Raw genomic sequence first — 24,460 nt, 5'->3', positions numbered from 1 at the left:
AATTATCGCTTAGTGACAAACCAAATTCCCGTAACCGCATGGATTATTTACCAAGGATGTCCTCGTAGACGTTCTCCTCTGATAAAGTGCGAGTGAGGCCCAGGCGGGATTGTGCGTACCAGTCAACCCTGGAGCTTTCTGAGCACGATTGGAGGAGGTCCTCAAATTCGTAAGACTTCCTAAGGATATAAGAATAGGGGTAATATGGTGAAAAATGGGCGGCACGGTGGATGGGTGGTTAGCACGCAGCCCCACGGTGCAGAGGCTCACGGTTCAAGTCCAGCTGCCACAGACTCCCCGTGTTGAGTTTGCATGCTTCCTCCGGGCACTCCGGTTTCCACCCACATTCCAAAAACATGCATTACAGGTTAATTGGCCGATCCAAATTGTCAATGAGCAAGTGAGTTGTCTGTCCCTGTGTTCCCTGCGACTGGCTGTCAACTAGTTGAGGGTCTCCCCTGCCCGAAGATAGCTGGCATGGGTTCCAGCACCCCCGCGACCCTACAAAGGATTAGCAGTGCAGATAATGGATGGATGGATGAATAAAAAAACAAGGTTGCAGGAGAGATGCAGCCCGATTATCAGAACCATAGTCCCATCCATCCATCCATTGTCTTCCACTTATCCGAGGTCGGGTCGCAGGGGCAGCAGCCTTAACAGGGAAGCCCAGACGTCCCTATCCCCAACCACTTCCCCCAGCTCATCCAACGGGATCCCGAGGCGTTCCCAGGCCAGCCTAGAGACATAGTCTCTCAAGCGTGTCCTGGGTCGCCCCTGGGGCCTCCTGCCGGTGGGACATGCCCGGAACACCTCCCGAACCCATCAGATGCCCGAGCCACCTCAACTGGCTTCTCTCAATGCAGAGGAGCAGTGGCTCTACACAGAGTCACTCCCGGATGACTGAGCTTTTCACCTTATCTCTAAGGGAGAGCCCAGACACCCAGCGGACGAAACTCATTTAAGCCACTTGTATCCGGGATCGTGTTCTTTTGGTCATAACCCACAGTTAATGACCATAGATGAGGGTAGGAACGTAGACCGACCGGTAGATCGAGAGCTTTGCCTTTCAGCTCAGCTCCCTCTTCACCACGACATGGTACATGATCCGAATGACGGCAGACGCTGCACCGACCTGTCTGTCGATCTCTCATCCCATCCTACCCTCACTCGTGAACAAGACCCCAAGATACTTGAACTCCTCTGTTTAGGGCAAGATCTCATCTCCAACCCGGAAGGAGCATGCCACCCTTTTTCGTCTGAGTACCATGGTCTCAGACTTAGAGGTGCTGATCCTCATCCCAGCCGCTTCACACTCGGCTGCGAATTGCTCCAGTGAGAGCTGAAGATCCCGGCCTGTAGAAGCCAACAGCACCACATCATCTGCAAAAAGCAGTTATGCAATCTGAGGCCCCCAAACCGGACTCCATCCCCACCAAGGCTGCGCCTAGAAATTCTGTCCATGAAGGTTCTGAACAGAATCGGTGACAAAGGGCAGCCCTGACGGAGTCCAACTCTCAACGAATCCGACTTACTGCCAGCAATGTGGACCAGACTCTGGCACCGGGCATACAGGGACCGCAAAGCCCGGAGAAGACTGTTGCGTCACCTCTCTACCACTTCATAATATGCATGAGCTAAGATAATGCCACTTTATCTGAATGAGTGATTTCTATTTTCAAAGCACTTGTGTATTGTTTAGAAGTGACGTATGAATGACGTGACTGATCACATTTAACTCTTGATAATTGAAATCAAATCGCTCAGGAAATTTGGATTAGTTAACAGCCCTTGCATTTATGTGGTTCTTTAAATAATCAAATATTCTTTATTGAGTATATAGATTATCTATCTCAGAGGTTCTCAAACATTATGGTACCAAGAAACATTTTTGTTAGGTGTGCCTTGAGATTTCAGACTATCAACCAAAATATTTTAAAATGAATTCCCGGCATATGTTTCTATATCATTATTATTATTTTATTTATTTTTTTAAATAAAGAGTATAGAGATTTTCTAATCATTTGTGGTCATTGTCTTATTTTTTTTGGTTATTGATAATGAAATTTAAGATTTTTCTAGATTTTAACCTGTTTTCCACATTTTGTACAGGCTTCTTTTTTAGATATATAACAAAAATAATACTTAAAATGAATTAAAACATTTTTACTAAGTTTTAACTTTTTTAGCAAAGTAATAATAAATACAATTTTGATGATTTTTTGTTTTTTTCTCTATTGTTAACTTGATAAGTTTTCTAAATAAAAAAAAAAATTTTACTTAAAATCTACAACGTTCGAATTTTTTTAGTAAGTAAAATATGATTTAAACCAGCAAAAGTATGTGAAAAAAATTGCCTTTAGTTGATTTTTTTGGGGGTAATTTTGTAAATTGTAAATGAGTATCTGCCAGTGGAACAATTTTCTTTTCACAATGTTCTAACTTTGTTTTGATAAATAAAAAATAATAATAATAAAATCAGGAAAATTATGTATAAGATTTGTATTTTCCTTGATTTGTTTTAATTTTGGATTTTACTATATATTTAACCTATTTTCAAGTGTTCCTATATTTTTCTTTTGTTTTTCTTGAAACCCAAAAATACTAAAAATGAGAAAATATAATCTACACTGGAACATTTTCTGTATTATATTTGAACCTTTGTTTTTAATTAAAATAATGAGATGATAATTAAAATCAGGAAAATGTGTGTATTTTATGTTTTTTGCAGCGCAATCTTAAACGGCTTCATCCAACAGAATAAGTTATTAAATATATCCCTGATGAGCAGATATTATATAAAAAGAAAAATATATATTGCTCTGCTGCCACCTACTGACATGGGCTAATGTTACAATCAATCAGGTGAGAGCTGAAAGAAAGCAAAGATACTGAACATTGGCAAGGTTTCACGGCACACTAGTGTGCCTCTGAAACTTACCTGATGTTGCTGTCATGGGACCTGTCCGTCCATGTTCTCCTGCAAACTCCTGGAGGTGGGCAAGTAGGTAAAGGTGGGGGGGGAATGGAAGGCAAGGGCGGTAAAGTCCTCTTGCCTTTACAAGACCCAGGCCGTGAAACCGGTGTGGAAGGTGGCGTGTGGTGCTGGAAGGTCCTCTGAGGTTTCGGTAACGGATTTATAGACGGAGCGCCCGGCTCGCTATAAACGTTCTCCGCATCACTTTCCCTCCTCCACCTCAAACCGACGGGTCGAGACACATCGAAAGTCCCAAAAATGGGTTCGTGGACACGCTTTTCTGTTTCTTCAAGCTCGTCTTTGGACGGCGGGCAGAAGTAATTCCCCGGGAAAGCCAGCGAGGTTCCTCTCTGAACCTCTTGTGTTGCCTTTTCCAGTTTCTTCACGTGAGACAAAACCGTTCTCTTGTCCTGGGGCTGTTCCGTCGCTTTCGCCGCCCGCAGTCCTCGCTCTAGAATGACGTCTTTGTCTTTATTTGTTGAACCTTCGGGAGATTTAGTTCTTACATCCCCGAGCTTTCCGGCGTTTTCTTTACCTGAGTCTTGCCTGTCCCAGCTTAAGAACCTATTGCTGTTGGTCCGTTGGACCTCCGAAGGTTTGAATTCCTTTTTCCTGACTGATTCAATCGTGCTAAGAGGACAAGCGTCAATGGAAATCTCCTTTTTGCCCTCCCATTGGGAGATTTTGTCGCGGATACTGGCGGCCTTGACTCCCGCTTGGTTTCTGATCAGTTTTCCGCGCTGTCCGTTCTCGCTGTTGGGAGTCCTCGGGTCACTGGCGCTGGCAGTTCTTCTGTGAGTTAGCATGCTGCCCAGAAGAATCCGGTTTTCCTGCAGGCTGATTGCGGGCGAGACGGGACGGATTTCCGTCTCGTCTCTGCGGCCTGGTAGCCCGCACACGTCTTCGCGTACGGGCAACACGGATGACGGAGTCTCCCGGATCTTTAGGCCACAGCAATGGAGACTGGAAAAAGAACAGAAACAGACTGTGGTCAGGATCTGGCACACGATTTCCCACTAGAGGGCAGCAACCTGGGGGGAGTGGCTGAAGAGTGCCCACCTGTGACTAATTTGTCTCCACACCTGAAGTTCATTATTTCAACTATCGATATTGAGTGTACCCGACAACAAAGGTCGTTGGGTCATTGACGTTGTCAAGGCAAGTTTGTTTTTATTCCTTTGGTCGTTTTGTTGATTTCTCTGACCCTGTTCCAGATATGCATTGCTTCTGTCCCCAGTTTTGGAAACAAAGGTTCCCTCACCGACCCCAGCCCCCCTGTTCCAGCAGTAAAAGGATCTACCACAGCCTTCCGCCTTCGGTCTTGGGACTGTTTTTCATTCGTTTTTTTGGACCATTTGGCATTCGGCCCTTGGTTCCTGCTTTCCCGAAATTGGGTCCACCTCACAAATCATACCAATTTCAATTGAACGTCATCAATTAAAATTATTAATAATATTTCTTATGTGCTGTACCTTTAAGCACCCAGAAGACATGCGCACTATTGTTCATGAGCTGTCAGAGATTGGGTTTAGACAACAATGCAAGAGAAGTGGGCAAAACATTTAAAACAAATCCATTCTCAAACTGATTGGATGTTTTTTAAAAAAAAGAAAATAAATAGATCCAAATTAGGTTTTGTTAGTTCGGCCTGCTTTCCTAATTTCGTGCGCCCAGTTGTCACTCCCTCCATTGAGGATTACTTTTAGTAAAACAAAGAAATAATAATCAAATCATATAAAACAGCAATTATCATGTATAAGGCAAAAAACAGGTTATTACCATGAAATATTAAGAACCTATTTAGAAATCGGTAGGGTGGCTATGAGTTAAGAGGGAGAAATAACTTCAAAATCTTAAACGTAAGAACAACATTGAAAATGTTCTGTATTTCTATAGCTGGTGTCAAGCTATGGAACAATCTATGAGAGGACCTGAAGCAAATTAAAAATATGCATCAGTTCAAGAAAAGGTACAAAAACATGACACTAAGTGGTTAAAAAGGAGAATGAACATGAACAATTACTGGGGAATTGGTTCATGTGTGTATATATATGCTATTTCTCCCACTTAGAAATCATGAAAGAGTCTGAAATTTTCATCGTAGGTGCATGTCCACTGTGAGAGAGATAAACTAAAAAAAAAATCCAGATATCACAATGCATGATTTTTCAACAATTTATTGTATCATGTATCATTTTGAATTAGATGCACCTGAGGTCCGTAGCTGCATAAAGACACCTGTCTACCCCATACAATCAGTAAGAGTTTAACTTCAAAATGGCGGCTGCGCATGGATACATGCTTGCGGCTCGTAGCTCTCCAGCTAATCTTCTATTTATTGCCGTTCTCTTGTCTTTTTTGCTTTCACTTTTGGACACATGTGTGGCCAAAAACACTTACAGTAGGGATGAACTTATTCGGTTGGGTGGGCGTCTAAATTTCGATTTTTCGGGCACTTTTTATACCGGCTATGATATACCGAGCGAACTTCAAAGAGACCCGGCATCCTTGTGGACAGCTATTCCTCTTAATAAACGACGGCGGCGGCGCCGTAAAGAAAGGAAACAGAAGCGTGGTTGCCGTGCAGGTAGATGTGTGAAGCGTGTGAAGTCCAAGCAGCAAGATGGACGCGAGGATGGACGCGAGGATGTAACTAATTCCACCATTCATTCCTCGCCGGACAACCGACGCTTTATACTCAGCGCTCACGAACGGCCACAACGCCGGGAGCTTTTGAAGATCTCGACAAAGACTACAAAGAGGTCAGCTAAGTCAAATGATTCAGCAAAGCTGAAATTTGGTCTGTTAAATATTAGATCGCTTGCTCCAAAAGCTTTACTTGTTGATAACATTATTCGTGATTATAAACTTAACTGTATGGGTCTTTGTGAAACGTGGTTACGCCCGGATGAGCACTTAGCGCTAAATTATGCCTCTCCCCCAGACTACGAGAGTAGTCATATAGCACGCACGCTGAAAAGGGGTGGTGGTGTTGCGCTAATCTCTGAAAAATCGCTCAAATTTAATACACGTACCTCTAATAATTACAAAACGTTTGAGGCTCTTGTGATGCGGTCCCCTCAATTGTCAATTGATGTAATAACTATCTATCGTGCACCTGGGCCATACACAACTTTCTTAGACGAATTTGCTGAACTTTTGTCTGAACTAGTAACCTATGCAGACAAAATTATAATTATGGGAGACTTTAACATTCATATGAACTCCCCACACAGTTCACTTACTATTGCGTTTAGTTCTCTAATTGATGCATTTGGTTTTACTCAACTGGTTGACTTGCCAACCCATAAAAATGGGAACACGCTAGACTTGATTCTGACTCGAGGAGTTTCAACCTCAAACATTATGGTGCTACCGTGTACTACTGTTATCTCTGATCATTATTTAGTGACATTTGAGGTGCTAACTAAATGTAGAGTTAATAAAGCTGAGGGATTTAGCGGACGCAATATAAGCACTGGCACAGTTTCTGAGCTCTTTGAACTCCTTCCTGGAGCAGTTGCGTCCTTTCCTAAATACAATGGCTCGATTGACTCACTCATGAATGAGTTCAATACCACCTTGACTAGTGTGCTGGATTCAATAGCGCCCATAAAACTAAAATCACGTCCTAAAAGACGCACACCTTGGTTTACTGATGAAACTAGAACCCTTAAAAAAGAATGCAGGAAATGGGAGAGAAAATGGCGCGCTACCAAGCTTGAGGTTTTCCATCAAACCTGGTGTGACAGCTTGTTAAAGTATAAAGCGGCCCTTGCCTCTGCAAAATCGGCCTACCTTTCGAAGGTGATTGCGTCTCAAAAGAACAACCCCAAAGCCCTTTTTGACACTGTAGCATCGCTTACAAGGCAACAGGCTATCGCAGACAGTTCGACACACTCTGCTCAGGACTTAATGGTCTTCTTCACTAAGAAGATTCATTGCATACAGGAAGAAATTGCAAAAGATATTGTTAGTACCACACGTATTAAAGGACTGAAATTTACAGATGCACGACAGGGTGGCTGCCCTGGGAAAATGGCCGGTTTTAGTGAACTGTCACTTGATGATCTCAAACAAGTGGTGAATGCGGCCAAACCGACAACTTGCCAGTTCGACCCGCTCCCAGGTTCACTTATTAAAAGTCTTTCTAGCGTCCTTGGGCCTTCAGTTCTAAATATTATAAATACATCACTCTCCTCAGGTGTAGTTCCAGCAGCTTTTAAGTCCGCCGTTATTAAACCCACACTGAAACGACCCAACCTTGATCCAGAAATATTAAGTAATTACAGACCTGTGTCAAACCTACCTTTCCTCTCTAAAGTACTCGAAAGAGTAGTTGCACAGCAGCTGAATGCTTTCATATCGGAGAATAACCTTTTTGAATCCATGCAATCAGGATTCAGGGCTAACCACTCTACTGAGACAGCTCTGATCAAGGTAACAAATGATCTCCTAATGTCAATGGATTCTGGCGCTTCATCACTTTTGCTGCTGCTGGATCTTAGTGCTGCTTTTGACACAGTGCGCCACAATATCCTACTAGAACGGTTGGAAAAATGGATTGGTCTCTCAGGAGCCGTCCTCTCGTGGTTCAAATCCTACCTCTCAGATAGGACGCACTGTGTTAAATATGGTGAAACGACATCTGAGCCCTTTAATGTTACCTGCGGTGTTCCGCAGGGTTCAGTGCTCGGCCCCCTACTTTTCAACATTTACATGCTTCCATTAGGTGATATTATTCGCAAGTACAATATCAGCTTCCATTGCTACGCAGACGACACTCAACTATATCTTCCGTTGGAGGAATCTTCCACACTAAACTGTGGAAATTTGGAGGCCTGTCTCACTGAGATAAAAGAGTGGATGTCACTCAATTTCTTGCGTCTTAACTCTGAAAAGACCGAAATGTTAGTCATTGGTCCTTCTAAATGCCGGGACTTATTCTCAAAAACTGCTGTGAACATTGACAAATGTCACATCACACAGAGTGACTCAGTTAAAAATTTAGGTGTCATATTTGACCCTGATCTATCCTTTGAGATGCATGTAAAGCAAATTACTAGAACTGCCTTCTTCCATCTTCGCAACATTGCTAAAATCCGTTCAATACTGTCTCAGTCTGATGCGGAAACAATAATTCATGCATTTGTTACCTCCCGTCTCGATTACTGCAATGCACTACTCTCCGGTCTCTCGAAGTCCAGAATCAAGTCTCTTCAGCTAGTACAAAATGCCGCAGCGAGGCTTTTAACTAGGACAAAAAAGTACGATCACATAACACCGATTTTGGCTAACCTGCATTGGCTCCCAGTTAGCCAAAGATGTGACTTCAAAGTTCTCTTAGTATTGTACAAAATCATACATGGACTTGCTCCCTCTTATCTTTCAGATCTGATCTGCCACTATGTCCCGGTCCGAAGCCTACGATCTGAGAGTGCTGGTCTTCTGATGATCCCGAGAGCAAAGAAGTCTTCTGCTGGTTCGAGAGCGTTCTCCATCCGGGCACCGGTGCTGTGGAATGCTCTTCCCCCTGAGATTCGATCTGCAACCTCAGTGGAAATGTTTAAATCTAAACTTAAAACTCACTTCTACTCCATTGCATACGAATAACCTACTCCTCTTGTCGGTTGAAAATAGTTTGTGTAATATAGTGTAACAATCTGTGAAGCCCTTTGAGACTCTTCGTGATTTAGGGCTATACAAATAAAAATGACTTGACTTGACTTGACTTAACTTGTAAAATGGTGAAGACCAAAGAGCTGTCCAAAGATACCAAAGACAAAATTGGACACCTCCACAAGGTTTGAAAGGGCTACAGAGCAATTGCCAAGCAGCTTGGTGAAAAAAGGTCCGCTGTTGGAGGAATCATTAGAAAATAGAAGAAGCTAAACATGACGGTCAATCTCAATCGAGGTGGAGCCCCATGCAAGATACCACCTCGTGGGGTCTCGATGATTCTAAGAAAGGTGAGGAATCAGCCCGGAACTGTACGACAGGAGTTGGTCATTGACCTGAAAAGAGCTGGGACCACCGTTCTAAAACGTCATGATTTAAAATCATGCATGGCATGAAAGGTTCCCCTGCTTAAACCAACACATGTCAAGGCCCGTATTAAGTTTGCATATGACCATCTGGATTATACAGAGTCATGGGAGAAGGTTTTGTGGTCAGATGAGACCAAAATAGAACTTTTTGGTCATAATTCCACTAATCGTGTTTGGAGGAAGAAGAATGAAGATTACAAGGCGAAGAGCACCATCCCTACTGTGAAGTATGGGGGTGGTAGCATCATGCTTTGGGGGGTGTTTTTCTCCATATGGGACAGGACGAGTGCACCGCATTAAGGAGAGGATGACTGGGGTCGTTTCTTGTGAAATTTTGGGGAACAACCTCCTTCCCTCAGTCAGATCATTGAAGATAGGTCATGGCTGGGTCTTCCAACACGACAAAGACCCTTAGCACACAGCCAGAAAAACCAAGGAGTGGCTCCAGAAGAAGCATATCAAGGTTCTAGCATGGCCCAGCCAGTCTCCAGACCTGAACCCAATCGAAAAAATTGGGAGGGAGCTCAAACTCAGTGTTTCTCGGCGACAGCCCAGAAACCTGACTGATCTAGAGAACTTCTCTGTGGAGGAGTGGGCCAAGATCCCTACTGCAGTGTATGCAAACCTGGGGAAAGACTACAGCAAACGTTTGATCTCTGTCATAGCAAACAAAGGCTACTGTAACAAATATTAACATTTATTTTCTCAGGTGTTCAAATACTTATTTGCAGTTATATCACACACATAAATCGTTAAAATAATCATGCATTGTGATTTCTGGATTTTTCTTTTTAGTTTCTTTCTCACAGTGGACATGCACCTACGATGAAAATTTCAGACCCCTCCATGATTTCTAAGTGGGAGAAATAGCTCCATACTTATTTTCTTCACTGTATGTACATATATTTATATTTGTTTTAATTTTGTGAAGGAGTGAGAGCTAATAAGCTTTGTTTCTTCTCATTTTCCTCATTTTTGTTTTTTCTAATTTTATGTTTCCATTTCCCCAAATTCTTTGACAATGATCAGCAGACCCTGCACTGCTTGTGATGGATATTCAGAATAAATAAATGACAACAACAATAATAATTGGATTTTACATGAAGGATTTTATCAGTCAGCCTGTACCGGTAAGAAAGGGTTATCGTGCACACCTAGATTTTAGGCATAAGATGACCTCTCTCTGTCTTCAATGACAATTTTTTCAAACTTGATGAAGAAAAAGACTTACCCGTTGACTGATTGGTAGATACTGTTGTCAGTGTTTGTACAGAGCAGCAGCGCCCTCCCACCAGTCATTGTGCTAGCAGCTGGCATCCTGCACAAGCCGACAAGGGAAACGGAAAATAAACAGGTCGTATTTGACAACCATACAACAAGATCACAATAAAGATTGGAGGGGTTAAGAGTCGGGTGAGCACCAGCAGGGAATACTAAAGAGACATGAAATGTCAATGATAGGTAGGAATTCAAATGGAGGATTTTTGCCCTATCCGTTTTATTCGGTTAAAGGAGACATAGCTTGCTGAATCCACTTTTTGGAGATTTGGCCACTCAAACATAGTAAAGTAAGTGTTTTGTTTGAATTACTCTTCCGTGAGGATTCCAGCAGGTTTTCATGCTCCACCCAATTAAAGTGTGTTTGGAAAATGTCATTTTACAGCAGTAATTTCAGGAACATAACTGAAAAAAAACCCTTTTCTTATAGAATATTTGACAGTTCCAATTGCTTGTCTGTTCTTTTCTTCTTTTACTATGTGAAAGTGTCATGATTACCGATATGCATCACCCATGCCCGCTCCTTTAGTGCTAACTGCCTCGGACTCTGATTGGCTCTCTGTCCCTATTTAAAGCTACTAATATCTGTTCCTTTTTGTCAGTCCGTCTGTGAACCTCAGTGAACACTAGGCAAGCCTTTTTCGACCCTGACTCCCACCTGTTTTTTGCTCCCGGCTTCGACCCGTTTTTGATCCTGACCACTTCTACTCTCCTCTCCTGGCTTACGACTCGTTCCCAACCCGACCACATTTTTGCTCTCCTGTCCCAGCTACTGACCCGTTTTTTTTGGTTCCCGACATCGCCATCGCTTGCCACGGAAGTCCCACTTCCGCGTTCAGAGCGACCTGCTTCCCGAGCCCAGCGATCACCGGATCATGGGTGCAACCCTTTCCTTTTTTCCAATAAAACTGAGAGAAACGTAACGCAAGTGGGTCCTGTCTCCGTTCTGGTCTTGACAGAAAGTTCCAGTTGTGTCTCTTTGAATACATCTTGTGCAGAACGCCAGTGGTTTTTCATTAACAAGGCATCAGACTTCAAGGTTTGAATCCTTGCCATCATCCATCCATCCATTATCTGCACCGTTTATCCTCAGTAGGGTCGCGAGGGTGCTGGAGCCCATCCCAGCTATCTTCGGGCAGTGGGCAGGGGACACCCTGAACTGGTTGCCAGCCAGTCCCAGGGCACTCAGATACAGAGAACTCACCCGCTCATTTACATCTAGGGACAATTTGAAGCGACCAATTAACCTGACATGCATGTTTTTGAAATGTGGGATGAAACCGGAGTGCCCGGAGGAAACCCATGCAAGCACGGGGAGAACATGCAAACTCTACACAGGAAGCTTTTCCTTGCCATCAAATTAACTCAAATAAAAGAAAACCATTGCAATTCCAACATGTAGTCGCGATCAAAAATGGGTCGTAAGCCGGGACGGGGAGTAGATGTGGTCGGGATCAAAATAGGTCGTAGCTGGGGACAAACGGGCGCAAAAAGGGAACAGGCGGGAATCAGGGTTAAAAAAAGGCTTGCCTTGTATCAACAGAGGTTCGCAGACGGACTGACAACAGGAGAGTGACAGGACTGGGTTTGAATACGGACAGGGAGCCAATCAGAGCCCGCAGCGGTTGGTGCCAAATGAGCTGGCACAGGTAATTCAGATCGGTAATCATGACATTTAGTTTATAGTGAGAAAGTTTCATACGTCACAGGATAAGTCTCCTTTAAATTTACTACAGAACCAAAAAGAAGCATTTAAAAAACTTTATGTCGGAACGTTTTGCAATAAATGTTTTAAACAGTTAAATGCAACCCTAATCATCCAGACTGACTAATAAAAATCCAGATTTTATTGTTGGCCCATATGACCCTGCTTTCAATAGAGTCGTGCTGTAAAAGTTTTTGAACACACTTGAGGATAAATGAATAAAACGAGTTTTAACATGTGTAGGACGGGACTAATTCCCATTTGGGGGAAGCTTCAGATTTTTCCGATTGGCCAGTTTTACGGCTTAGGAAACGCCCTGTGAATATCTGATGCTATGGTGGATACCATAACAATGCAGAAAATGCTTGGGAAGCCATCTGCTGGGGACAATAACAACTTTGAGGGAATTTGCAACCCAAAAGTGTGAGTTTACAACAATCGGAAAACATTTGTACAACTATTAAAAAACTTTTTTTTTTAAATGAAAAAATTGAGACATGGTTTCAAATGTCCTCACCAATAAAGTGTAAATCTATGAAAAGTATTTGAAATTGGTTTCATTTATATCATCTTGAAATTGACCTGTTGATAATTATTTTATGTGTCTAATTTTATTTTAATGAAATAATGGATTTATACACTTGCTGCAACAAATTATTTTGCGTACCCAAAAATATACCAATTCAAACATTGCGGTGGTTGTGTGTATGGCTGTGAGAGTTACATACATCATGTCTCTGCAATGTCTGTCTGCTATTGATTGACGTCACTGCATCTTCGTGATGCCCACATGCTATTGGCTGAACTCCTTCCCACTATGCCTTTCTCTCTCTTTGTTCAGTTCAGAATGCTGCATGCAAATTTGATTTAAGGTGCTGCAGTGATGCCAATGGGAGAAGAAAAAACACAATAACCATGGAAACTAAGATTGTGATTATCAATTGATTTGAATAATCCACAAGAATTATTACCCTCTCTAAGTAATATTACTGTAGCCAATAAATGACTCGGACTGTTATTAAGAATAAGGAAGCAATTAAATCGAGTCTTCCAAACGCACGACAATCCTCCAATGTGGAAGTTTTCAAATCAAATTTGATTTAAATCCGCCCTCTCCGCCCCCCTGCATCCACCCTTTAACTACACTCTACCAGCCTAAGTCACATCACCAACGTAAAATGCATTTTTTTCTTCAAATGTGTATTTATTTCTAATTTTGTATAACAATATACATATATAGTTCTTACTGTATACTATTTTGTTAATCATGTTTAATATCTATACAATTATCAAGTTTTGAAACTCTATTATCCCCCACCATGTGACAATTTCAACAAAACGGGTACATGTTGTATCCCGGGGGTTTTACTAAATTTGATTAGAAGTTAGTGTGGGTAGATAGTTTTGGTTAAAAAAAAAATTGAGATGAAGCACCTCCATGAAAAAAACACGTTTTTCCCCTTGAAGTATTATAGGAGACATAAAAAATGTTCAAAGTAAAATTTAGTTCATTGGAAAATAATTATGCTCAATTATTTTTTTTATATTTTACTAGAAAGAATAAGGGAAAACTACAACGCACAGGTAAAGCATTAAAAGTCATTAAAAAAGTGCAATCAAATCTGTCATGAACAAGAACAGGATCACGACCCAAACACGTGACGTTACTCACACAAGCCTTTTATTTTACGAGAAATGGGGAGTCATGCACGTTAGGCAGCAGTCTGGCGTGAAATAATGGGAAGCCAGGAGCCGACGAGATTGATATCAATTGCCTGAGTTGATATCGGACAGATGGGGTCGATACCAGACAGGACGGGACAGACAGGATAGATAATGAAACAGGATATCGAAAATAAATAGGACAAACTAGACGGGAATGAAAACTGGAGAGAATAAACAGGACAAAAATAGACGGGAACGAAACTGGAAACCGATATTAAACAGGACAAAAATAAGCGGGAACAATACCAAACAGGGAATACCAACAGGGAAACAGGACAGTCAAAACCCACGTCTTGCGGGGCAGAGGTTCGTTGACAGACTGACAACGTAAAAATGAGAGCACTGAGCTTAGATAGACGGAAAGCCAATCTGTCAATGAGCCGCAGCTGGCGCCACACGGGCTAGGCCAATTGGGCACCATGGCAACCGTGACACAAATAAGTTGACAAAATCGTTTTCCAGTACCACCTTCTCATTATTTAATTAAAAGACAACAAGATCTGCTGTTTAAGAAATTCCCACGCTGTGATCTGTAGCCGGCTTTATCGACCTCTCTCTCCAACAGCTGCTTTTTATGAAGACCTAAAACTCTGTCACACCATCCAGCCCTGCAGGAACTGCTATAAGTGACTTCATTAGTCTGCCACCCCCCACCCCCAAACTTGTGCTCTTGTCCGTGCATTATACATTCCAAAAAAGGACAAAAGTCGCTGGCTGCGATTGAGCGCTTTCCGTCTCAGTGGAAAGCAAAAATAAGTTTGGTTTGACGTATTTAAATAATACATGTGGAGTAACATGAAACCCGGTATGGACGGTAAAAGCATTTGCGCCCACACTAAAATAAAGAGGACCAGATTCTTCCTACTTTTTGCCTGGGCCATTTCTTTTGTCTGCTATCGACTATCCCGCAGTTTTTCTCGCCCACCGTTTCCTGGAGAAAGAGCGAGGGAAGGCCGCATCGTAAAGGAAGGGACGCATAGAAGGGGAAGGTAAACAATGGAATTTTATCCGGGCTCAGCAGTCTCCGTCAGTCCTTTAGCCTCTCTGGTTGGGTCTCTGTCCTGTTCAGGGGCCCCTGCTGCTTTCCCAAGCTGATTTCATAGCACGGTTCTGGCCGGGAGCCAATCAGGCCACAACTCTATGACTCTCGGATGTGCGCGTGATTGGAAGGAGGTCGTTTATTCGGACGTGATGCATTCATCCATTGATGGAATGAGTCCAAAGCTATTAATAGCAGTGTTGTCCAGATGTGATGTGCGCTTTCTGTTGTAATATGAAAGGGATCATGATATTTATTGAAACGATTAAGGCAAAATTATCAGGACCAGAACGGAAACAGGACCCAATTGCGTAGCCGGAGACAGACAGTAGCAAAAACCAGACAGGTTGGAGTCAGGGTCAAAAAAGGCTTGCCTAGTCAACACCTGAGGTGCGCAGACGGACTGACAACAGGGGACCGACAGGACTGGGTTCAAATAGTGACAAGGAGCCAATCAGATGAGTGGGCACGGGTGCTTCACGTCAATAATCATGACAAAAATATGAAGTCACAGTTATCGACCCGATAGAAAAACAAAAAACTCGCTGATGAGTCACTTGACGGTCGGTTTACACTACCTATTAGAGATTTGAAGCATTTATGTTCCTTATCAGACTATATATTGATTTTCTATAGAAGTAGTAGCACAACTTGGTCATGTCTCCTCAAAACTTTTTCATAATGAGCATGGGGCACTGGACAGCTCGGCCACAATGAATTGCATGTCTACCTTCTGTTTGAGATTGTAATTGCTTCAGAACGTTAGCAAGTACAAATAGCAAGTCGTTCTTTAGAAGTAGGACCAGAACTTGGTCGTGTTTCTTCTCTACCTTTCAGTCATGTGTCACATGGCTCAGGATGTGTGCAGGCTGTCGTGATTGTACGGGCTGCTGAAATTTAGAGAGTACTGACACCGTTGCAATGGCGCCCAATTGGCCCCGCTCGTGCGGCGCCAGCTGCGGCTCATTGACAGATTGGCTTCCTGCCTTTTTAAGCTCACTGTTCTCACTCTTTGTTTGTCAGTCCGTCATCGAACCTCTGCCCCGCAAGACGTGGGTTCTGACTCGATCCTGTTGGTATTTCCTGTCTGTTATTGTTCCCATTTAGTGTGTCCTGTTTAATATCGGTTTCTAGTTTTAATCCTGTCTATTTTTGTCCTGTTTATTATCCTCTCCAGTCTTCGTTCCCATCTAGTTTGTCCTGTTTAATTTCGATATCCTGTTTCAATATCAATCCTGTCTGTCCCGTCCTGTCCGGTATCGACCCCATCTGTCCGATATCTGCTCGAGCAATTGGTATTGATCTCGTCAGTCTCTGGCTTCCTGTCTTTCCACGCCAGACCCCTGCCTAACGTGCATGACTCCACATTTCCCGTAAAATAAAAGGCTTGTGTGAGAAACGTCACGCATTTGGGTTCTGATCCAATTCTGGTTCTTGACAAGTACATTAAGTTTGGTTTTGTTTTGAAAATATCGATTTTTATCATACCCCAGTGGGTATTTGTGCATTAACAATGATTTGATTGAGATTGTAAGCAGCCCAACCAGGTTTGCAAATGTTTGTCTTAATCGCGACACTACATGTTACTTTTCTGTACTAATCACAAAAAGTGTATTTTACATATGTTTAATGTTTAGCACACCTTAAGCAAATCATTTCTGTCTTATAAATCTGATACACATGCCCTACTATGCAAGCAGGCGTAATTATCCAAAGTTTACCTTTGCCCCATGTACCATTTGTATATGTATCCTTATTGATTATAGCTATTAATGTGTAATGCCGCTTGATAAGAATGAGTGACATATTTTTCTTAGCCAAGGCATTAAGTACTGGACGACTTGTAGAAGTGACGTATTTCAAAAAGTTAACACATTTATAATGACATTGTCAGAACCAGAACAGAAGGAGAACCCAGATGCATAACGTTTCTCACCAAAGCTTTATTATACAGGAATGGGGCAGTCATGCACGTTAACACAAAGACGGAAGAAGTAAGGCAGAAGGAACAACAGGAAGCCAGAGGCCGATGAGTTCGATACCAGATGCAGGAGCAGATACCGGACAGACGGGACCAAAACCAGAGACTGGCGAAAAGTATCGGACAGGATGAGAAAGACGGGAACGATACCAGACACTGGAGACCAATATCAAACTGGACGAGATAGACAGGGACGATACCTGATACTGGAACTTGTAGCAAGATAACAGACAGGACGAGACACACGGGATCGATACCAAACACTGGAGACTGGAGACAGATAACAAACAGGACGAGACAGACGGGATCGATACCGGACAGGATACACAAGCAGGATACCGGACAGAGTCAAAACACACGTCTTGCGGGTGCAGAGGTTCGTTGACTGACTCACAAAGGGTGAGTCAAAGCACTGAGCTTGAATAGGAGGGAAGCCAATCAGTCAACGAGCCGCAGCTGGTGCCAAACGGGCGGGGCCAATTAAGCACAATGGGCAACCGTGACACACATGTACATTCTTCAATATAATACGGAATGAACAATATCCTGTCATTATTGTTTTAATGACGGAGTAAGAATTGACCGATTGATAAAGTCAAGCTCTAATGTCTAAAACATTGCTTTTTGGAGACATTTTTACTACAGCTGTAGCATGTTTTCTTGATTATTTATCAAAGTTGCTGATTTTGAATTCATTGTAACCTTATATTTGATGGACAAAGGAAAAAGAAATACAAATGTCAACAAATCAATGCTATCGTAATTGTTATAAATAAAGACACATATAAAAAAATAGATTTGATTCTGTTTATATTTTTCAGGTGTTTTTTGTAATGGCAGTGTCTGAAATAATGTCTCCCCGGACGCCCAGGGCGTGTATCTTTTACGTCGGGCTTACAAATTACAAAACGTCTTCGCCCGGGTGGCCGACAATTTTTTCAAGAAAAAAAATGTAAAAAAAAATATTTCGTTATTTTTTTCCCCCAAATCAAACGTTTGCTTTATTCCGATTTCGAAATCTTTGTTAGGTTTGGAAATTTTGGTTCGTTTGGAAATTTGCATACTTGGCAGCCAATCAGAGGCCTGCATCAAATAACATGCTTCTGGACTTTCCCGAGCGTTATAAGGTCGTGCATTTGCATATCATTTTCCAAAGTAGACGCAAAGAGAACACAAGAAAAGTGGTTAGGAATCAAGACAAAACCTCAGCCCAGGAGAAAGATTCAAAAGAAGTTAACAAAATTGATGACAAAACATTAAAAGCATCGTGGAAAGAGGAGTTCACGTGGCTTGTAGCAAACATTGCATGACTGAAGATGAGTAAATACAGGTACATACTGATGGCAGTTGGAAAACAGCGATGTCATATACATGCAATGAATGTTAGTAGATTTATAATAAACTTAATTTTAAAGTGTTGTTCTGTTATATTCTATATTATCAATCCTTAATACTTTGCAACAATGGTTTTTTTGCGATTAGTCATCTTATTGTGTTTCAAGTTGTGAAAAATGGGGCAGGCAACTTTATGGCTGGGCAGGCAACTTTTCAGACTTGTCTGCCCCGGGGTCCGGTAACTTTTTGACATGAGTTTTAGACACTGGTTAGGGTCTTCAGAAGCATGATTTTATCATGTATTAATGGAGAAAAAAATCGTCCCAAATAATTAATATAAGAGAAACAAGAACGTACAGCAAAGATGTCAAGAAAGACAGAAACCGTCTGAGAAGTCTTTGCACCTGTGTCATTCCAAACCAATGTAACCAAAGGTCTTTCATAACTAAATTCTTATCGAGAATTCTTGTTCTCAAAAGCTACTGGAGTTGCATACTAGCTAAATCACAAAACACAAAGTATAGGATAAGATTTAGACGAAGAGGAGGACAAATTTATTAGGCAGAACAAACAAATCTCTTCCTGGAGATCGAGTTACATCTTCTCACAGACGAGGAGTGGACTCCTCCTCCAGACTGTCAGAAAAGAAAAGATCCCTTAACTCATCCTCAGCCTGCTCCCAATTATCCCACTGGCTCCGACAAGCTAGGGGCCCATGCCAACGGGTTTTGGCCCCTCCTCTTAACCATTCTTTCTTTGGCCCAACCTTGGAACTGGGCTTCGAAATTCAACCGCAATCGGCAATGCCCAGACACTTCAATTTGCAAAATTTCCAACTGAGATTGATTATGTTTGAGATAATTTATTGATCAGTGTTAGAAGATAATTCTAGACTGAAGCGCTGAGACATTTCCACAGCCTGGTTCTTATTTTGACATGATGCACAACCGGTGAAATATTTTGACATGGTATATAGCAAAAAATGAATGCAATGATAAATATAAAGAGGGAAATACATACAGAGATAGGGATAAAGATGGAGACATATAGAAATATGGGGTAGGTATATGTACCACTATAGAAATAGAAAGAGCCAACGATATATATATATATATATATATATATATATATATATATATATAATTAGTATACATAGCGATAAAGATAGATATAGAAATGTGGGTTACATATATGTATGGATATAGATACAGATAGAAATAGTCATACATAAAGACAGGTGTAGTGATCTATAAAAATAAGTTATACATAGGAAGAAAGAGAAAGAGAGAGAAATTAATTTATGCATGGATGAAATATATATCAATACAGATATAAGTGGAGATATGAAACTACGGATATGTATACAGTATAGAGCGATATAGAAATACAGATATAGGTAGAGAGATATATATAGAGATCTAAATAGAGAGCATTATAGAAAGGCAGATATCCGTAGCAAGAGAGAGATATAAAGAGAAATAAAGAGATACATAGAGAGAAATATATAAAAATAGAGTTATACATAGAGCAGTCGAGCAGTATATAGAGGGATCAAGCGGTGAATAGAGTGGTAAATGGAGTTGTAGATAGAACAGTCCATAGGGCGGTCCATAGGGCGGTCCATAGGGCGGTCCATAGAGCGGTCCACAGAGTGGTCCATAGAGCGGTCCATAGAGCGGTCCATAGGGCGGTCGGTCAGGCGGTCGATAGAACGGTCGATAGAGCGGTCGATAGAACGATCAATAGGGCGGTCGATAGAAAGATTGATAGGACGGTCGATAGAACAGTCGATAGGGCGGTCGATAAAATGGTCGATAGGGCGGACGAATCTCACCAAACAACAGAACACCCTTCTACTGGTGTAAAACGACCTCCCTGTTCGGCAACTGGTGATAAACGCTGACTCCCAAATTTAAGGTGACAGAGAGTCCTTTGTCTAAACCCTCCGATCTTCCTGCACATTACAGAGGGGTTGAGAGGCAGAACAACCAAGGTGTTGTAGTACTTCTATAGTAAAGATTAGTTTGAATGAGGACTAATAAAATGTGGAATATTTCTCACAAGTAGTGTTATTCAAAATTATAGCGGGCCTTCAAGTGACAAATTATCAGGTCTTTTTTATTGTTTTGGTTTGGTAAGTTAAGGGCCGATAATTGTCATACATTCCGAGTTTCCTTTTTTCAGACTTGGGTATTCTGGATCAAGACGTTAAAACCTGAAAATAAACGTCCAGATCTCAATGCAACTCGGTTACTTGCTAACATTATCCTCTAGACTCCAGATCAAATTTCTCCTCCTCCAAGCCCGTTTCTAACTTCCTCTGCTTCCCTTCCTTGTTACAAATTCCCACCAGATCTCCCTTCACAGTCCTTCAACTTCTCTCCTAAATGCCTGAACTGAAACACAGATTTTTGTCATTCCCACCCAGCGTCCCGAGGGAACTCCATGAGGCGAGAGCTTGGGAAAGTGCACTTCCGGAGTGTTAACTCGACGGTTTTGACCTCGGCACAACCCAAATTTGCCACAGCCGAGGAAACGGACCGAGACCGATCGAGAGCTAAGCATGTTTCTCTGGGAATGCCCCCGTTTACCACGGAGAATCCCAGTTCTCAAAATTCTACAAGATATTTCTTTAAGTAAAACACATCAACAGTGCTAGCGATTGTCCTCGTGTTTCATTCAAATATGATAAAAATTCAACTTCTCCGTGATCCTAACCAACAATTAAAGAAAATGGATGCCTAGCTATAAATCCACAAGATAAGCAAGCGGGGAAGAGTACAATCGAGTTTGAAGTACTTTTATGATGTTTGTCGCGTTTATAATTTTGGTGTCAAGTCTTAGCATTCACAAACAGAGAACAAAAAAAGTTCTCACAAAATTACTAGCTTCAAACCAGACGTAAGTAAGAATCTGGCCCGCCATAGATTAAAGGGCGCCAACCTAGGGGAAATGGTTGTACTAATCGCTGCACAGCGGACCTAGATGATTACCTATTTGGCCACGACTCTGGACTGAAGATCTTCTTTTCCAGAATATTTTGTTGATCGGTTTTTCCCCCTCCTATTACAAAGCAAATGTTGTTATTTCTGCTTCCCCATTATAAACTCTTGCAATAATTCTGCATGTTGTGTTTGCATTCGGGTCCTCATCCACCATCAGTAACAGTATCATCTCAATCTACAATGACAAGTTAACATTCAAATTGTTTGTCATGGTTGCCATGGCGCCTAATTGGCCCTGCCCGTGGGGCGCAAGCTGCGGCTTGTTGAGAGATTGGATTTCTGTCTATATAAAGTTCAGCGCTCTCTTGCTTCGGTTGTCAGCCCGTCAAACGAACTTCTGCCCCACAAGACGTGGGTTCTGACCCGGTCCTCTTTTGCCGTTGGTATTTCAAGTTCAGTATTGTTCCCATTTATTTGTGTCCTGTTTAATTTCGGGTTCCAGTTTTGTTTCCGTCTGTTTTTGTCCTGTTTGTTAGTTTCTCCAGTTTTTGTTTCCGTCTAGTTTCTCCTGTTTATTGTCCTTATCCTGACTCGTTATCGAGTCAGGATAAGGAGGAGGAGTCTACTCCTCGTCTGTGAGAAGATGTAACTCGATCTCCTGCTTGTGTTTCCTGTCCGGTATCCTTCCTGTCTACTTTGTCCTTTAAGATCTATCTCCAGTTTTTTTCCCGGCTATTTTGTTCTGTTTGTTATCGATCTCCAGTGTCTGGTAGCGTTTCCCGTCTAGTTTGCCCTGTTTAATTTCGATCTCCCGTGTCTGGTATCATTTCCGTCTATCTCGTCCTGCTTATCGGCGTCTCCAGTGCCTGATATCAATCCTGTCGGTCCAGTCCTGTCCGGTATCGACGCCATCCAATATCTGCTCGTGCAATTGGTATCGATCTCATCGGCCTCTGGCTTCCTGTCGTTCCACGCCAGACTGTTGCCTTACGTCTTCCGCCCAGCGTTCTCCGAATCACTGGTGTTTGGGTTAACGTGCATGACTGCCCCATTTTCCGTAAAATAAAGCTTATGTGAGAAAAGTCACGCATCTGGGTCCTCCTCCTGTTCCGGTTCTTGACATTTGGTGGGGTTTCTTAAATGAATAAATGAATAAATACAAGTTTTGGGGGATTGTTTTGTACATTACAAATTTACATTGTCAACGTTCCATAAAGGCATACAATTAAGAAAAAAGGAGCGGGCTGCAAAAGGCCCCCGGGCCTTCGCTTAGACATGCCTGTTCTAAGTATTCAATCCCTCAAAAAACGGGTCTGGAATTACTTAAAGGACTTCCAACGTTTCCATATCAAACATTGCGGTGTACGCACTCCGCACAGCCAACCTAGCAAAGCATGCGTTAACCTTTTCCCATTTTGTTTGGAATGCTCCCCACAATATGGCGAAGCGGGACTAAATCAAAGAAGCCAGCGACCACATTTGAGGTCCACTTTGAACCCAGATGGCCGCATTCCTTTCCAGATGGCAGCGTTCTTCCCCGCAACCGATACTGGACTGCTCGGCCGAGGATAAATGCATGTTCACTATCCTATTTCTTTACTCTGAGCTGCGTTCAAGAGTATTGTACACACGTCAGGATAAAAAAGCAACAAAAAAAATGCATTGGCACAAAATTAGGAATTTAAATCTGCAATGTGTATTGTATGTATTGTGTATTGTACGCCCTGCTGGTGTAGAAATACTTCATTCCTTTAAATCAGTGGTCCCCAAACTACAGCCCGCGGGCCGGATGCAGCCCGCCTCCACATTTGGTCAGGCCCCCTGAACAATACCAGAAAGCATTTTGATTTTTTTTTTCATATATGTGTATTTGTATTTGATAATAAAGTTGGACTTTTGCAATAAAATGTTCCTTAGGTATGAACTATTTTTATTATTAACTATTAGTTAGTAACTATTTTATACGGCGCAACAAGGGTTGTTGACTAGTTAAAATGTTATATTTTGGGATTTTGGTGTTGTTTTGTAAGCAGAAAAAGTGAAGTACCAGTATGTCACCACTAGATGACATAGTCAGAGAAGGGTGTTTGGGGCAATTCTCACAGGACCTCATGTGATTTAATGAGACTGAGAGTGTTCAATAAATCACTCTTAATGTCAACAAGTAAATGGTGTCGTGTGAGACTGACATTTACCATCTATTTTGCCTGTGAGATGTACAATATTTTTTTACATTTAGGCACTCCTGCAATCGTCACACTTTTTCTGTTACAAACTGACCCCGGCCCCTCATCAGAGACGGCAAAAGTTATGTGGCCCTCACAGGAAAAAGTTTGGGGACTCCTGCTTTAAATAAAACACGACTGATTCAACTGATAACAAAAAACACCTGTAGGCACAATGTTTTTTAGACATTTGGAATTATCTTACACAACTTGAAGAAGTCGACATGTTTACCCGCCATCTTACTAGTATGACAGCCAAAATGGGATTTTGTGAAGTTAGTTTGTCCTTGTGGTGATTTTAGCACTTAACAGGCACTGGCATTATCCAAATAACCCCTACATGTGATGGTCACTGAGATGTGTGATTCACGCATCATTGACATTTTGTCACAAACCAGGAGCGGAGACGGGACCCTATAACGTCCGTTTGACTCCGTTTTTACTCAGAAAGAGAACAGTGCTTGCATCCACGATCCGATGATCGTCGGTCACGGGTAGCAGATAGCACGAACGCGGTAGTGGCACTTCCGTGTCGAGCGAGGGTAGTCGTTGGCAGCGAGAAAAACAGGTCGATGGCCGGGGCAGAGGAGCAAAACAGAAACAGGTCCAGAAAAGAGGTCGGCAACAGGTATCAGGCCGGAAACAGGGCAGCATAATGTCGGAGAGTACAAAAGCTTGCCTAGCTGAGAGCATAGGTTCGCAGACGGTCTGACGGCTTCCTTTCAGATGACGGGAGTTTAAAAAGAGTCCAATGGCCAATCAGGTCCCGTGGCTGTTGGCGCCAACAGGGCAGCCGCAGGTGCCCCGAATCAGTAATCATGACACATTTTTCATTGTTTACATCTCTAGCCACTTGGCTGCAGGCTATGCTCCTGCTTTGTCCTACGTGTTGAACTTCTTCCACATCAGAACATTGTAGAGTACCACAATGTAGGCATCTTCCACTTTTTTTACTGTTTCCTTCGGGAGCCACTCACATTATTCACTTGGCTGCAGGCTATGGATTGTAGCTGGGCACTAACGTTTTTGTTAGCCTCTCCTGCTTCGTCCATCAGTGTCACTCGCCTTCAACAAATGCAAGCGAGCTTCCTTAAATTCCATGATAAAGGGTCTGGATGCTTGATAAATTCTGGTTACAAGCCTTTTTAGTGATTGGTTCCCCTAGCCGCTAAAGTTAGCCGATTGGACAGCTCTGACCAACACCGG

At 42.3% G+C, this 24,460-nt stretch overlaps 1 protein-coding gene across 4 annotated transcripts in view; it reads right to left on the bottom strand.

Annotated features, from left to right (window-relative positions):
- LOC148363025 (DENN domain-containing protein 2A) overlaps nt 1-24,460 on the bottom strand; it is a 63,057-nt gene that overhangs the window by 24,318 nt on the left and 14,279 nt on the right. For all 4 annotated transcript variants that reach the window (XM_088340615.1, XM_088340616.1, XM_088340617.1 and 1 more), the window contains exons 4-6: nt 10,253-10,339; nt 2,939-3,937; nt 52-179 (exon numbers count right to left, since the gene is read on the bottom strand). In XM_088340615.1, coding sequence (XP_088196741.1) covers nt 52-179; nt 2,939-3,937; nt 10,253-10,338 — 1,213 coding nt within the window. In that variant the 5' untranslated portion in view covers nt 10,339. The remainder of the gene's footprint in view (nt 1-51; nt 180-2,938; nt 3,938-10,252; nt 10,340-24,460) is intronic.

Source organism: Urocampus carinirostris, chromosome 7 (assembly GCF_059441175.1).
Source record: "Urocampus carinirostris isolate Australia breed hairy pipefish chromosome 7, RoL_Ucar_1.0, whole genome shotgun sequence".
Classification (NCBI taxonomy): Eukaryota; Metazoa; Chordata; class Actinopteri; order Syngnathiformes; family Syngnathidae; genus Urocampus; species Urocampus carinirostris.
The sequence above is the reverse complement of the archived record's forward strand: the minus strand, read 5'-3'. Positions and strand labels throughout refer to the sequence as shown.